Here is a 16,499-nt window from a genome sequence, read left to right as displayed (position 1 = left end):
CTCTGGCATCTGTCTTTGATTTCTCTTCCTATTTCTCTCTATACTTTCTTGTCAATCTTGCTAATTACCAGAACTTCAACTACCAAACATAATGTGAACAAATGACTCTCAAATTTCCTGTTCCTGTTCCTGATCTCCATTGAATTTGAATGATAGCTATAATATCTCCACCTGGATTACATATGCTTATTTAAATATGTCCCCAAACAATATCATTATCTTTTCCCTTAAAATGCTCCTTCTTCTGACTTCATTATTTTTTCTAGGACTTTAAATTGACCAGAACTCTCACAGTAACCTTGAAATTACATTTTGTACTTTCCTATTCCAATCATTTACCAGGTCCTTTGGATTTTGTCTCTGTTTCTTTTTTCTTGTAACCTTCTCTCATTTGTCACTGCCACCAGAATAGAAGAGACATCCTTTATTACCCAGCAAGACCTCTTTATTACTAATTAGTTATTACTAATTATTACTATTAGTTCTCATCTTTTTAATATATACTTCAAGACACAGCCAAAACAAGTATAAATAATAAAAGTAAAACTGCATTTGAATCAGAGAATACTGGTTTCTCTAAGATAGTTACATGTCTAAGTCCTACATTCCCATTGCTTTTCTCACCCATGTGTTCATGTCACTCTTCTGTCCAAATATCTTTAGTGGCTTCCTATGAACTTCCAAATAGTAGTAGTAATAGTAGAAGTAATTGCAGCAGCAGTAGTAGCCAGAATAGCAGCAGCAACAAATTTAGTATTAATAGATGCAGAGAGCACATCCATACCTCTGTAAAGTTTGTAATGTGTTTTGCAAATATTAACTCATTTGATCTTCACAACAATCCTGGAAGTCAAATGCCATTGTTATCCCATTTTACAGATAAGGAAAGTGAGGCAAGCAGAAGTTAAGTGGCCTGGCCCCAAATCACCCATTTAATGTCTGAGGTTAGGTTTGAATTCAAGTCTTTCTGACCTCACAATAGTCTATACATGGCCTGACATTTAAGGACTTTTACACGGTGGTGCCCTCTAACCTTTCATTTTATTCTCTCTGTACTCAAAGCAAACTAGATTTTCCTCAATACTCTGAACATGTACAATGAACTTACACCTGACCAGTGTTCTTCCATATGCTTGAAATATCTGTCCTCTCTATCTTTACATATTAAGTTATCGCTTAAAGCAATGATGTCAAGCTCAAATAGAAATGAGGTAACCACTAAGTCATACATAAAGATTCTTGTAGCCACATATTAAGTTGGAAAACCACAAATTAATATGGATTATATTTTATTGTATTTTTATTTTGCCAAATAATTTTCAATTACATTTTGACTCAGAAAATGCTTAGAAGTATTGAGAAATGAGCATTTGATAGCTCAACTTTAGAAAACACCTCAAGTGACACCTCCTCCAGTATTTTGACTGGTAATTTTCTTCTTTAGATCTTACAGAATATTTAAGGATAAATATCTAATACACCTGTCTTGTAATATCATGATTTCTAGATATTTTGATTGGTACATTATTCCAGTGCAAGTCTCACAGTTCTGTGAGCAGAGATTAATGTCTTAACTATTTTTTAAAAATCTCTCTTAGTGCCTTTGCATAGTATTTTTCATATAATTTTATGCTTTTTTGAATGCTGATTGCATTTTGGATTCTTTGTATCTCTTATGCTTTCTCTCCAGAAGCTATCTTCAGTCAGCCATGTCAGTTCTTAACTATACAAGATTCAGTCATCAGACTTTCACTCTGACTGGGATCCCTGGAATGCCTGAGAAGGATTACTGGATGGCCCTGCCACTTTTCCTCCTCTACAGTGTCACTTTGTTGGGCAATATCACTATCCTTATGGTCATCAGACTCGAACAGAGCCTCCATGAGCCCATGTATTATTTTCTGGCCATGTTGGCTGCCACTGACCTTAGCCTGTCCTTATCCTCATTACCAACTATGCTCAGAGTTCACTGGTTTGGCCAATACTCAGTGGCCTTTGACGCTTGCCTCACCCAGATGTTTTTTATCCACACTTTTGGAGGAGTAGAGTCAGGAGTTCTGGTGGCCATGGCCTTTGACCGCTTCGTAGCTATCCGCTTCCCTCTGCACTATGCCAGCATCCTTACACACAGTGTCATAAGCAAGATTGGAGCCGTGATTATGTTTAGGAGTGTGGCTGCTGTGCTCCCTGTTCCCTTTCTCATCAAAAGGTTGCCCTTCTGCCACTCTAATGTTCTCTCCCATGCGTACTGTCTCCACCAGGATGCCATGAGACTCGCCTGTGCCGACACTCGCATCAATAGTCTCTATGGTCTACTGGCTGTTATCTTCATCATTGTGCTGGATGCTCTGGTTCTTCTGTTCTCTTATGTCCTCATTCTCCATGCAGTTTTGGGTATTGCATCCCGAGAAGAACAATTCAAAGTACTCAATACCTGCTTCTCCCATGTCTGTGCCGTGTTGTTGTTCTATATACCTCTCATTGGCATGACACTTATTCATCGCTTTGGGAAACATCTGTCACCCATTGTGCATACATTCATGGCAAATGTCTATCTGCTGCTGCCTCCTGTACTCAATCCTATTGTCTATAGCATCAGAACCAGAGATATCCGAAAGAGAATTGTCCGTATGTTGTCAAGAGCTGGTTCCTGAAGGCTTCATAACTCAAGTTCTTGATGCTACAATCTCAGAGTTTGGAGAAGGAATTTTACTAAAGATCTGCACCCTTGAAAAATGTTGTCAGAAGGGATTTGGGAAAGGAAAAGAGGAATGTTTCTCAAGTGTGTAGCAATAAACTATATCACATCTGTCTTTCAAATCTGAACATTACATATTTCATAGGACATTGTCCCAGGTTAACTCTTCTAAATATTTGGATAAATAGCTCTACACACATAGAATTATATTTCTTCTTATTCACGTACTTCTATATATGTATTTTATACGTGTATATTCCAAATGTATTTTTCCCATGAGTAAATGAGTACATGTATGAGTGGTCCATTTGACAAGAAGCTCAGTTGAACCAGGATATCTCTTCCCACAATACCAGGATTTCCTGATCTGTTCTCATCCTCAGAATACTGACTCTCTTAGGATTAGTATTGAAACTCCTCTATCAGACAAGTAGATGACCATAATTTTCAGGCAGGAGAGTTGTAACTAAGGAGAGGTTACAGAAATGATTGTATCCATAGTTGGCCCTTACTGAGGTATGTCATTAGTAAATAGAGCTACCTTTCACAAATAAATAGGGGATGATTAATAGCAAAGAATAGAACACATACTTGGAATTAAACAAAACTCATTGTTATACTTCACTTATAAATTACCAACAGACATTGTTAGGAGGGGGAAGGTGCTTAGGAAGGCAGGTAGTTTGGAAAATGGCCTTCAAATTGAAGGAAGTTTCTATAAAATAGATGTAAAGTTAAGAATGACATGATTCAGAGAAAAGGCAAAGAAATTGGACTTTTGAAAAGCAAAAGGAACACAGAAGAATCACCAAGACTGACCCATTCCTGCTGATGCATGGTTGATGATTCCTGTTTCTTGTGGAAGGTGCCTGAGGCGTCTTAAATCTTCATAATCTTATTACAGAGACAGAGGAACCCCTGGCAGGAGCCAGCCTAGACATTGTCAACACACATCAAAACCAGCCTCCAGGGCTTTAAAGTCTGACTTAAAGAACCTGATCTATGGGCCTCATCAAGACTGGGATGCTACAGGAATGATTCTCAAGGTTGGCAGGGAGGGGAATGTATAAATAGGCCCCTTAACACTCCTCCCAGCTAGGCTTCATCATTCCTACTGCCTGGGTAACTCTCCTTAAATCCATATAAACTCTTCAGCCAAGAAATTTCCTTCTCCCCTCTGTGTCCTGGAGTCCAGTGGAGAAAGAGCTGCTCCCTTTCTTGTGAGTCTGATGAAGTATATATCTATGTGTATATATATATATATATATATAATAAAGGGAAGGGATGATAAGGGAGGAGAGGCCATTTAAAAGGGAGAAACAAAGGAATGCTAGACTAGAAGAAAAGAAGGGAGGAAGAACATGATAATGGAGGAAGACTAGAGTAGATTAACAGAGAAAAAAGATAAGAAACATTGATTTAGACCTATCAGAAACCCTAGAGGTCATTTAAGCCAGTAGACTCACTACAAATGATCATTTGAAACTCAAAGAGGTGAAATGAATCATACCACAATAGAACTTGAGATTTAAAAATTTAGTCAGAAGGGGGAAAGGAGAAGTCATCAATTCCCTTCTCTTTGTTTTAAAGTTGAGGAAACTGAAGACAAGTGAGGATACTTTACTTGTGTAGGATGAACTAGTAAAGTGATAGAGTCAAGATTTGAACCCTGTCATTGAACCAGCATTCTCATCTTCGGATCAAGTCTATTTGCCCAAGATCACACCAGTAACAAAGATACCTGTAAATTGTATAGATAGAATTTTAATCTAGATCTTCTGACCCCAAAACTAGGGAGAGAAAGCTGGTATGAAGACAAAAAAAGAGGACAAGGAAGTCAGAAGAAAGACAGAATGAAGGGAAGAGAATGGAAGTCTAGAGATTAGTTCAGTAGTTTGGTCATTGAAGCTAAATTTGTTGTTAGTGGGAGGTTATTAGTTTGGTTGTGATTGCCATATTCCTCTTCCTCTCCTGTGTCCACCAAGGGCATGTGATCCAGGTATTGGGAAGGTAGAAATCCTGTACCTATATATTTGGGGAGGAATGATCTTCCCCTTCTCCTCTACCTTTTGACTTTCCTGATTTGTGACTTTCCACAGGAGACCTTTCTGGGTATCTGAGCCACTTAAGCCTTCTCCCTAGGATTGATCTTTTTTCTACTTTTTTTTTTTTTGCTCCTCATATGTACAAATTTTTATATGTTTTCTTTCCCATTAGTTCAGTAAGTTTCATGAGGGCATGCATGTGTGTGTATGTGTGCTTATGAATGAGTGTTTGCCTTTCTTTGTATTTCCAGCATTTAGCACAGGTCCTGGCATATGATATTTGGTAAATTCTTGCTAACTAATTGAGTAATGGTGGCAAGTCATCAAAGCAGGGGCTTATGTCTAATGTATCTGACTCTCCTTGACAGGTGGTATGCATGAATCAAGGCAGAGGGGAAGGGAATAAGGATTGATATGTTTTTTCATGTTTTTTTTTCTATTTCCATTTGTATCTGGTGCAAAAGGCTGTGAGGAATAGACTAGTGGTTGGGCAAAATCCCTTTGATTGACCACTTCTGTCAAAGGATCAGCTTCCAAATGGCAGAGCTGTTTTAAAACTTTCAACTCTACATCAATGTTCTTTGGATGATCTTAAAACTAAGATGAAAAATGCAATCCTTTCAGTCACTGATCAGCAGTTGCTGATTTTTTTTTATAAAAGTCAAAAATCAACTACAGAAACATGGCACAAAAAATGTTTATGTTATATGTTATATATTAATAAGATATCAATGTTTTAAAATTTTAAGTAATTTTCCAAATGTTGCTTTCTGTAAGTTTGCAGTACTTATACTTCATACTTCTGAAGTTATTAAAGTTTGATACTGCATTGACTTTTAAAATAAGATATTTTCTGTACTATTAGATCTAAGATTCATAAGAAGAGATATCTATTCACATTTTTATTTCTCCTGGTTTCTTGCACAATGCATAACAAAAGCACTTAATTAATGTTTGTGAAATAGGATAGAATGAATTTGTTAACATGGAAGTGCTTCCTGCATTTTATCACACTTTCTGGTTTTCTTGAGAAGCTTTCTTTACTGAACCACTAGTCTGAGAAAATGTCTTCCAGAAAGTGTCAAATATTGACAGATTGCTCCACAATGGCAAAAATTAAAAATTTAAAATATGTTATTCAAAACTGACAAAATAAATGTGTAAAAAAGTGTAAGTGATCAAAATTTCAAGTTGAATTTTACCATTTGTAGCATTTCTATTTCTGAAATTATTAAAGATTAAAACTATACTCAGACTTTCAAGATGAACTGTTTATATACATAAATAACTATCCATTTATTAGCAAGGATGTTTTAAGCACCCATTCTATAACAAGCTCTGTGCTAGATTCTAAAGGTATAAAAATTAAAAACAAAACAGTCTTTGACATAATGGGACCTATATTCTTCAGAGTAGAAAACATGAGCATATTTAAATATCTGCAAAGGAAATATGAGGTTATAAAAAGAAAGAATTAGCTGATGGAGGCAGCTAAATGACACAGTAGATAGAGTGATGGGTTTAAAGTCAGGAACACTTGAGTTCAAAATGGGCTTTAGATACTTTCTAGTTTTATGACTCTGGGCAAGTCACTGAAACTGTTTACCTAAATCCACTAAGAAGGAAATGGCTTACCACTCCTCTATCTTTGCCAAGAAAACTCCATGGACAATATAGTGCAAAGGGTCATAAGGAATAGGAAGTACTGAACAACATTAGTGGCTGATATATTATTTATACCTCTCACAAATTGTATCAATCAAGTATATCATTAGGAGGATGTACTTTTTATAATGCTTATTTTTTTAATACATGGAATTCTTTTCTAAGTCTAGGATTTAGGTAAAATGTTAACAGGTAGATGTGCCTAGACTTTATGATACAATATTCTATAAACATGAGTAACTGATTATCTGACTAGTACTCTTTTCTCACTTGATTTCATATATACACATACATAAATATTTAAATGAAAACTGTTAAATCAAAAATGTGCGACAATTTCTAGAATACTACTTTTAACAGATCTGATGTATTATCCAGCCTAATCCTCTCATACATTAAAAAATATATTAATTGGTATTTTTTCTGGGCAAAAAGGCAAGAAAGATACTTAAGAAAAACATTCTAAAAAGCAGTCCATTTTTTTTATTGGTTAGCATTTTTTTTGTGGGGCATCCCATGGAGTGCGTGAATCAGGAAGCCTCATCTTCCCAAGTACAAATCTGGTTTCAGATCCTTTCTAATTGTATAACCTTGGGCAAGTCATTTAACCCTATTTGCCTTAGTCTCTTCATCTGTAAAATGGTAAACAACTCTAGTATCTTTGCCAAGAAAATTTCAAATATGTTCATGAACAGTTGGACATGACTGAAAAATAATAGAACTTTCGAATTTAACTAAAATGTTAAAAAAAAAAAAGAAGTAAGCTCTGGGAGGGTAGGTGGTGTTTGTCGTTTAGTTTTTGTAACCTACATGCTTAGCATTATCTTGCACATATGACGTGAATAAATCATGTTTCTGAAGTTGATTTGTGTCAACTCCTGTTCTAAATATGAGACTGGTGTAATAAAAAGAATTCTAACTTAAGACTTAGATGAACTGGGTTCAAATTCTAGCTCTCCTATATACTATTTCATTTCTAGGCCTTAGATTCCTCATTTATAAAATGTAGTTCATCAATAGGTATTCTATTGAACAGAGTCAGATGTTCTTTTTAGCTCTAAATCTACTACATTTATTAATGTTTTTAGATACAAATGAATTGAAATTCAGGATATTGAAATAACTCTCCAGTGTGATCACATAACCATTTTAGCAAGTTTTTTTTTCTTTTAGCAATTTATAAAAATGATAAGATGGCAAAAGATCAAATATAGGAAAATATCCTCATCTGTACCCCTCTACAACATTTTTAAAAAGACAAAGTAAATTGAAAAGTAAATTCTAGACATTTAAAAATGCTATGCTTGGATCAGTTGAAAATAGAAAAGTTCAAAGTAGCTGTAAAGCATGGACAAAAATTAATAAGATTAAATAGAATAATAATAAAAAAAATTTTAGCACTTACTATTTGCAATCTCTGATTTCCTTCAAGTCTCAGGCAATTTTACAGCCTCTACAAAGACTTCCAAGAAGCTCTTTACCTTAATTGAAAATAATTTTAGATTAATCTCTTTATTCTTCTCTTTAAGACTGTATCCCAGTTTCATTATTTTATTTTTATCTTGTTTATACATAATTGTTTGCATGTCATCTCACCCATTAGACTGTGAACCTCTTTAGATGAGTCTTTTTCTTTTTCCACTTCTTTCCTGGTATCCCTAGCACTTAGCCCAGTGCAATGTGCCAGGCATACAGTAGGTACTTAATAAATCCTAGTTGACTGAGTTGATGACAGAATGAAAGTTCCATAACCACTAGGGAGCACTAGTGTATAATCAGCTAATCCTATTAAAAAAAATTAAGTGCACAGTAACCTCATTTTTTATTACTCCACCTAACACTAAAGTGTGCCTGACTGAATAGTAAAACTTCTATAGCTTTCATAAAGCTGGATTTTTTGCTCTGGTCTGGTATCTTTCGTGAATGACATTGACTTTCTCTCATTGTAAATGCACAGTATGTTTAAATTTATTCAATTAGAATTCTGATTCAGCATATTCCTTCCTCCTCACACACAGCCAGCCACTTCTCTCCTCTCCACTCCAAAATAAACAAAAGGAAAAAGAGAGAAGCAAACACACTCATCCTCATTTCTTCATTGCTGTGCTTTTATAGAAATCGATCATAAGCTTAGAATGATTGCATGCCGTTTTTTATTCTTGATTTTCAAAGAAAGAATAATAAAGCAAAATACATTAAGCAAACACCTCATACCCTGGATACTTGCAGCTCCTCTCAGACTAAGCAAAGAAAACTACTTTTTGGTTTGTGAGCAATTTCAAAGAAACTCAAGAACTCAGGTAACAGAATTCAACATATAGATTCAGCAGGGCCAGGTATGCGTGAGGAGGAAGGGAGGGAGGCCACTGAAAGTAACAACAAACATAAGTTCAAAGAAATGTATTTATGGTGTTCAGTGCTTAGGTACTAATCCTGCTTCTATTCCCCACCACTACATCAAAGAGAATGAAACTTTAGCCTCTCTTGCAGACTCTAAGGTTCTCCCTAATGCTTGGTGCTATTGCTTTTGTGCTCTCTAAACAAGTCAGTACAAGAAATGAAGTCTTCCAGTGGAATAGTCTGGGTGGCTCAGTCTTCAATCATTGAAGGGGAAAACACATAGGTGCACCACATACCTCCAATTATCTATCATTTCAATTTCTCTGTTTTCTGTCCTCTGGATAAGAGAGTGAAACTACCAATACAGCTGTCAAAAAAAAATTTAAAAAAAGGAAAGAAAGAAAAGAGTCTAGTTAAGCATTTTTTAATGCACATAAAGGAACAAAAGGTTCACATGGAAACACATACAAGCAGGATAGCTTTGAAAGTAACATATGGGATAAAGTTTCACTTTTAATATACAATTCATCTTCACTATTCTAATTTATATGTGAAAATGTTATTTTTTGAGATAATTAAATATTTTTAATTTTAATAATTAGTATTAATTAAATTTGTTATGAAAAATTAAAATCAAACTTTTGTAATGGAAGCAAAAGGTAATGAAGGAATTTTCTTCTGAAAATTATTATCAGTGGTGTTTTAACAGAAAATTATATAAAGACAATATAAAGAATTATGAAGGCTCTGTGACTGGCTAGCAGTATAGTGTATTTCTAGAAAAACCAATTTATGTTTATTAAAAAGAAGGCAGGGGGCAGCTGGGTAGCTCAGTGGAGTGAGAGTCAGGCCTAGAGACAGGAGGTCCTAGGTTCAAACCCGGCCTCAGCCACTTCCCAGCTGTGTGACCCTGGGCAAGTCACTTGACCCCCATTGCCCACCCTTACCAATCTTCCACCTATGAGACAATACACCGAAGTACAAGGGTTTAAAAAAAAAAAAAAAAGAAGGCAAAGGAGAAGGTATGATCCTGAGGAGAAATATTTTCAAATGCTTAATGGACTTTAATCATTGATCTGTAATGGAGTAATTTGATAGATTCTAGAAAAGTAAAGAATAAATAACTGGTATTCTGAAGGTTTGAGCTAATTTTGGTGATGACATTGGGCTTATGCAAAATATGATAAAGATATACATATGTTTGTATATGTATATCTTTACTTTTATAATTGTACTCATTTGTTAATGGTTCTGTTTATAACTATTTTAATATATTTTAATATATAAATAAGAATAATTACTATTAGAGAAGATGTGTTTTCTAATTCTTAGCTAGGAAGCATTAATTTAATATGAGGAGATAAATATATTAATAAGGAATAAATTTTCTAATATATTCCTTCATGTCTATAAAGCTCGGAATTAATAAATATGGAGCAATGACTCAAGTGACAGGCTGAGATTTAATTAGCTATAAGTGAGAGGTCAGCCATAGACCTGTTTTAATCTACTATTGTGTTTAAAGCATGGAAATCTGAAAGAGAATTGAAACTCCTAACATTTCAAAATAAGATTTCAGACAGAACTATAAATTGTTTATTGACACTTGACATTTGAGTATAGTTTCATGCCTCTGTAATGACAAATTTTGCATATGAGATAGTTATTTTGTTTTATTACCTGAGAAATAAAGATACAAAAAAAAATAAGAAACTAGGTATGAGAAATGGAAGAAATAATACAAATATTTTTAGCCTGCAGTAGAAAAGACTTAGGAAAGATCTTATTACTATCTTGAAATATTTGAAGGACTATCATGTGGAATAGGTGATAGTTCTGTAAAACTGAAAAAGCCAACACAAGGGTAATCAATATAAGTTAAAGGAAGTTTGATTATGACCTTCAAAGAATTGAGTTATTTAAAAAATACATTGGGTCGACTTAGGAGACAGCCTTATTTCTCTGGACATGTATTCAGGCAGAGGCTAATTGGTTGATGGCCATATTAAAGAAGATGTAAAAGGAGTGGTTGGAGTTATAATATCCCTTTAAAATATTTTATTAAATTTTAATTTTTCTAGATTGAATGTTGGTCCAATTTTTAGTAGCTGTTTTCTGACATTTTTATCCATGTTCTCTCTTTCCCTCCCACCCTTCCCACCTCTCCAAGATGATAGACAGTATGATACAAACAATATATACTTCCATGTTCATCATGTTATGAATAAAAGACACATACTACTTACACTAGACAAAAATTCATGGAGGGAAAAAAAAGTGAAGAATGGTGTGCTTTAATCTGCATTCAGATTTCATCAGGTCCATTCATGGCTAAAATATAATATCGTTATTAACACCGAGTACAGATTGTGGCATATTTTTTCATTGTCTGTATTATTCTTTTGTGTGTATGTTCCTTTACAATTTGCTAATATGGAAACATGTTTTGCATAACTTCACATTGATAATGAATATGGTACTTCTTGCTTTCCCAAGGGGTAGGGGAGAGGTAAGAGAGACAGAATTGACAGAATTTGGAACTAAAACTTATTTTTAAATGAATGTTAATTTTTTTAATGTAATTATGAAGTATATAATGAAAAAATACATTTAAATCATATATATATATATATATATATATATATATATATATATATATAAACCCTTTCCTTCCATATTAGAATGAATACTGTGTATTAGTTCCAAGGTAGAAGAGTTGTAAGAGCTAGGCAATGGGGATTAAATTATTTGTCCAGAGTCACACAGCTAGAAAGGATCTAGGATCTCCTGTCTCTAGGCCTGGTTTTTAATCTCCTGAGCCACCTAACTAGCCCCCCAAAACTCTTATATGTCTTTTAAATTATGTACATGTGAGAATTACAGACAATAAGTGTAATAGGAAGGAAGAAAAGGAAGATATGGTGAGCTGGATTCATTGGAGAGAGTTTTGTGAAGGTAAAAGCACTTGCAGTCACTGATAAATGATAAATGGGATATTATGAGGACTCAAACTATTTTTTTTCTTCTCTTTCAGAGTGTATTCTCAGCGTACCATGCTGTTTCTCAACAATACCACATCCCTCTCCCCAACCTTCTTCCTCAATGCCTTTCCTGGTCTAGAAGGTGATCATGCATGGCTCTCCATACCTTTCTCTTGTCTCTATGTCATTGCTCTTTTGGGAAATTGCCTGATTCTTTTTGTGATAATCACTGAGAGGAGCCTCCACAAACCCATGTACTATTTTGTGTCTATGCTGTCAACTGCTGATCTAGGCTTAACGATTACCACACTCCCCACTATGCTTGGAGTCTTCTGGTTCGATTTGCAAGAGATCAGCTTCAATGCTTGCATGATCCAGATGTTCTTTCTACATGGGTTCTCCTTTCTGGAGTCGTCTGTGCTTTTAGCCATGGCCTTTGATCGTTTTATGGCCATTTGTGACCCATTAAAGTATGCGGCAATCCTCACTAATTCCACCATCATGCTTATTGGTCTGGTGATTTTTATGAAGCAAGTGGTCTCCTTAATCCCAATAGCTCTGGCTTTGAAGGGATTGTCCTTCCACCAAGGGCATGAGCTATCCCACCCCTACTGCTACCACTCTGATGTTATCAAGCATTCCACGGCCAACCCTTGGCTCAGTAGTCTGATTGGCTTATTTTTTCTACTCTCTAACTCTGGTGTTGACTTAATTTTCATCCTCCTCTCCTACATCCTGATCCTCCGCACAATACTAAGCATCACCTGCCCCAAGGAACGACGAAAGGCCTTCAGTACTTGTGTGTCCCATATTTGTGCTGTAGCCATATTTTTTGTGCCCATGATCAGTGTGTCACTTACACATCGCCTCTTTGTCACTGCCCCACGGATTTTTCCTGTCATTATGGCCAATATCTACCTGTTACTCCCTCCTGTCCTGAACCCCATTATTTACAGCTTAAAAACCAAACCAATTTACCGAGCTATTCTCAAGCTGCTCCAAACCAAAGAAGCCCTGAGATGATGTGACTTAGAAGTGATAGTGATTGTGTGTGAGGTGGGATGGGGGAAGAATGAGAGTAAGAAGAGGTTCCTTGTATTATGCTAAAAGGCACCTCAATGTAGCTTTAATAAATAGCTCATTCATAGTTGATTGCTTCCAGTTATATATTTTTGATCCAAGTAGAACGGGTTTAATCTATCTTCTAAATGAGAATCCTTCAGATATACGAAGATAAGGGTTATATCAATCCCAAATGTGTTAGTATTATATCATATCTAGGCTAATCATGCCAAGTTTTTTGAGTTGATTGTGTTATTGAATTGCTTATATTTTTCTCCCCTTCCCTTAATACCTTCTCTCTCATATAGTCCAGCTTATCCCACTGTGTGCTGGAGTCAGGAGTTTGGAGTCAGGAGGGCTTTGGTTTAAGTTCTTCTCCTGCCTCTTCTCTGATGACTTATTATATATGTATAAAAAAGATATTTAATCTCTAAGAATCACAGTCCTAGAGGCAGCTAGGTGGCACAATGGATATAGTGCTGAGCTTGGAGTCCAAAAAGTCTTGAATTCAAATATGCTTTCATATGCTTCTGAGTTGTCACTTAAATACTATCTGCCTCAGTTTCCTTCACTATAAAATGGGGATAATAATAGAGCCTGTATCACAAGGTAGTTGTGAGTCTCAAGTGAGATATCTGTAAAATGCTGAACATAGTGCTTTGTGCAGAGTAAGTGATTAATAAATGTTATTTCATTCTATCCAGTGCCCTCTTCTGTGAAATAAAAAAATAAAACCTATGATGCCTATCTTACAGAATTGTCATGAAGCAGTTTCTACTTTAAGACAATAAGTTTAGAATAATTTTCAAATTTTAAAGTGCCATATAAATATCTAATTTCCTCCTTGCATCATTGTCAGTAGTCTAAAAATGTGTAGCTTTCAAAACCGAAATGTTCTAGATGTTAGTTGCTTAGGGTAGCATTCAAGATGATCATATCATTGATTTTGGATATTGGAATCTTAATGCAGCCTAAAACACATTTGCTTTCTTAATTGGGGGTTGTTATTCTATCCTTTGACTTGTTGAGTTTGTAGTTTAGATAATTTTCACATGAAAAGCTATCTATACATTTCTCCCACCATTTTCACTTTTGCTATTTTTAACTCAATAGTAAGACTGTACTCAATCATTATAATTTTTAAAATATTTTGGATCACTTGCAGGAATATGCTGGTAAATATTTAACAACTGACTCTCTAGTGGGAAGTGTATATATATATATATATATATATATATAGAGAGAGAGAGAGAGAGAGAGAGAGAGAGAGAGAGAGAGAGAGAGGTAGGGAGGGCTGGTATGAGGGGAGAGTGATACACCCTTCTTTTAACTTTAATCGGTGTTACTAAAATTTTTTCCAATAGATTTTCTTAAGTCTAAGCAATCAACAAAACAATAAATCATGTCCTGATTTATAGGATTTGCTATTTTATGAGGTATAAATATTCACATTGAAAATTTAACAAATGACTCTGAACCAGCATAAGATAAAATTTCATCTGTGTGGATCCCCTTTGAAATAACTTACATCATAAACTCTATGATTTATTAGTCAATGTTAAAGAGTTGCCATAGTTCAAAAAAGTAAACAACTGGATTGGGAGGGAGGATGAGCCTCTCCTTCCTTAAATAAGTTAGAATTCAAATGAAAAAATATATAAAATATCAGTGATTTTATGTTCAGTGCCTTTCTACCTTAATATAATCTTCCCGACTTTATTCACCACTGTCATAGACTTTATCCTCCAAGGCTCTATCGTCCTTCTCCTTCTCTCCTCCCTCTACCCAATGTACTCATTCCCATTCACACTTACGGGTTGATCTATTACATTTATACAGATTATTCTCAAATTCATGAATCCTGTTGTCATCTCCCTTGTGAACTCCAATTCTGCTCATGGCATTTCAGAGAATCATTTAAAAGCTCAGGTAATCATTCTGGCCTAAAGCTAACCTCCATTTTTTTTAATAGCACTGTACCATCTTCCCATTCCCCACAGAAGAAACCTCATCCTTGACTTTTCCTTCTACTCATTCTCCCCTTTCCCAATCAGTTGCTGTCTTGTAATCCCTCCATTTATATTTTTTACATCCATTCCATTCTTTCCAATCACATAGCCATCATTCTAGTTCTAGTCTGTTTCCTGCACAGTTTTAATAACATATTAATTGTTCTTTCTGCCTCCAACCTCTCATTTCTTGAATCCATGATTCTCACAACTACCAATATAATAGTGCTAAAACATAGGTCTGACGATCTCTCTCTTTTCCCCTCCCCATTTCAAAAATCTTCAGTGCTCCTCTGTTTCCTTTAGAATAAAATACAAATTTCTTAGACTAGCATTTTAAAATACTCCACCCTGACTCCAAATCACCTGTCCAACTTGATTTCACATTTCTTCCTTTCATATGTGCTCTGCCCTTGGTCCTTACCCTCTGATTATATGGCTCCTCTCAGAACCTCCACTGAAGAAGGAGAGTGCTCAGGCTAGAAATGTTTTATTCCTTGCCAAATTACTGCCTAGAACTTTCTCTACAATATCCCAGTACCTTTGTATCCTCTGCTTTTCTATTTCCTTTTATGAGATATGTTCTCCTAATAAATAAAATGTGAACTCTTTATTATTAGCAACTATGTTTATATTTTTATTTGTTTTCCCAATGCACGGTGGTTGCAATATAATATGTACTTTAAAATGTTTCTTGATTCACTTAGTAACATCATATATTCAACAAGACTGCAACATTAGCTATTCCCCAAATTTGCCATTCCTCTCCTTGCTTTTATGCATTCAATAAAGCTTTTTCTAGAATCACTCTCTGATCATCCCTATGTTTCATCATCCTTATCCCAATCTATATCAATCAGTTAAGACTCCACTCTATTTTATAATCTGCCTTAATCTTATAATTAAAAATGTTTTACTCCTCTTCAAATATGCTCAGAACACTTTGTATTTCTTCATTGTCTCCATTGCTTTTTTCTTTGAAATATTCTGATGGGTATACATCTTTTATATCTCTCATTGGAGTTTCTTGAGAAAATGTACTCTATCATTTTTATCTATAGATCCCTGGAACCTAATCACAGTATCTTATGCATTAGTAAATACTCAATAAATATTAGTAGAGTTGTTGGAATTCATGCACACACTCTGTTTATAATATTACCCTGATCTGCCTGTCTAGTCATCCTGAAGGCAGAAACAAAGAAATCACTTGTATTTGGCATAACTTTTTGTTCATGACCACATATTGGCTTCTGATGATCATCACTTCCCATTCTATGTGTTCACAAAGAACACTTTTAATAGTTCATTATATTTGCCCCCATGATTCAATAACAAACCCATTGTCACAAACTTCCAGACTAGTATAAGAACACTCTTTCCCACGTTTATGGAAATTCACATAAGGCTTCCCGTAAGGTCTTACATTCACATACAAATGCATAAACAAATAAGTATATATGCAAATGATTTCAGAAAAATCTGGAAAGAGCTACAGGAACTAATACAGAGAAAAATAAGCAGAACCAAGAGAACACTGTACCCAGTGAGAGCAATATTGTACAGTGATCAACTGTGAAAGACTTAGCTACTCTCAGCTATGCAATGATCCAGGACAATTCTGAAGGATTTATGACAAAGGATGCTGGCCACCTTCAAAGAAAGAACTTTTGAAGTCCAATGAAGATAAAAGTATACA

General features: G+C 35.0%; 2 protein-coding genes across 2 annotated transcripts; both read left to right on the top strand.

The window, feature by feature from the left end:
- Positions 1-1,709: 1,709 nt before the first annotated feature.
- LOC123241170 (olfactory receptor 51H1-like) lies at positions 1,710-2,654 on the top strand. The gene has a single exon (XM_044668873.1). The coding sequence runs from the start codon at positions 1,710-1,712 to the stop codon at positions 2,652-2,654; it is 945 nt and encodes a 314-aa protein (XP_044524808.1).
- Positions 2,655-11,783: 9,129 nt separating this feature from the next.
- On the top strand, positions 11,784-12,752 carry LOC123241169 (olfactory receptor 51T1). Its single transcript, XM_044668872.1, has one exon. It carries the CDS (start codon positions 11,802-11,804, stop codon positions 12,750-12,752), a length of 951 nt encoding a protein of 316 aa, XP_044524807.1. The 5' UTR covers positions 11,784-11,801.
- The last annotated feature ends 3,747 nt before the right edge of the window (positions 12,753-16,499 follow it).

Source organism: Gracilinanus agilis, chromosome 3 (assembly GCF_016433145.1).
Source record: "Gracilinanus agilis isolate LMUSP501 chromosome 3, AgileGrace, whole genome shotgun sequence".
NCBI lineage: Eukaryota > Metazoa > Chordata > Mammalia > Didelphimorphia > Didelphidae > Gracilinanus > Gracilinanus agilis.
Note: the sequence above shows the minus strand (reverse complement) of the source record. Positions and strands in the feature narration are given on the sequence as shown.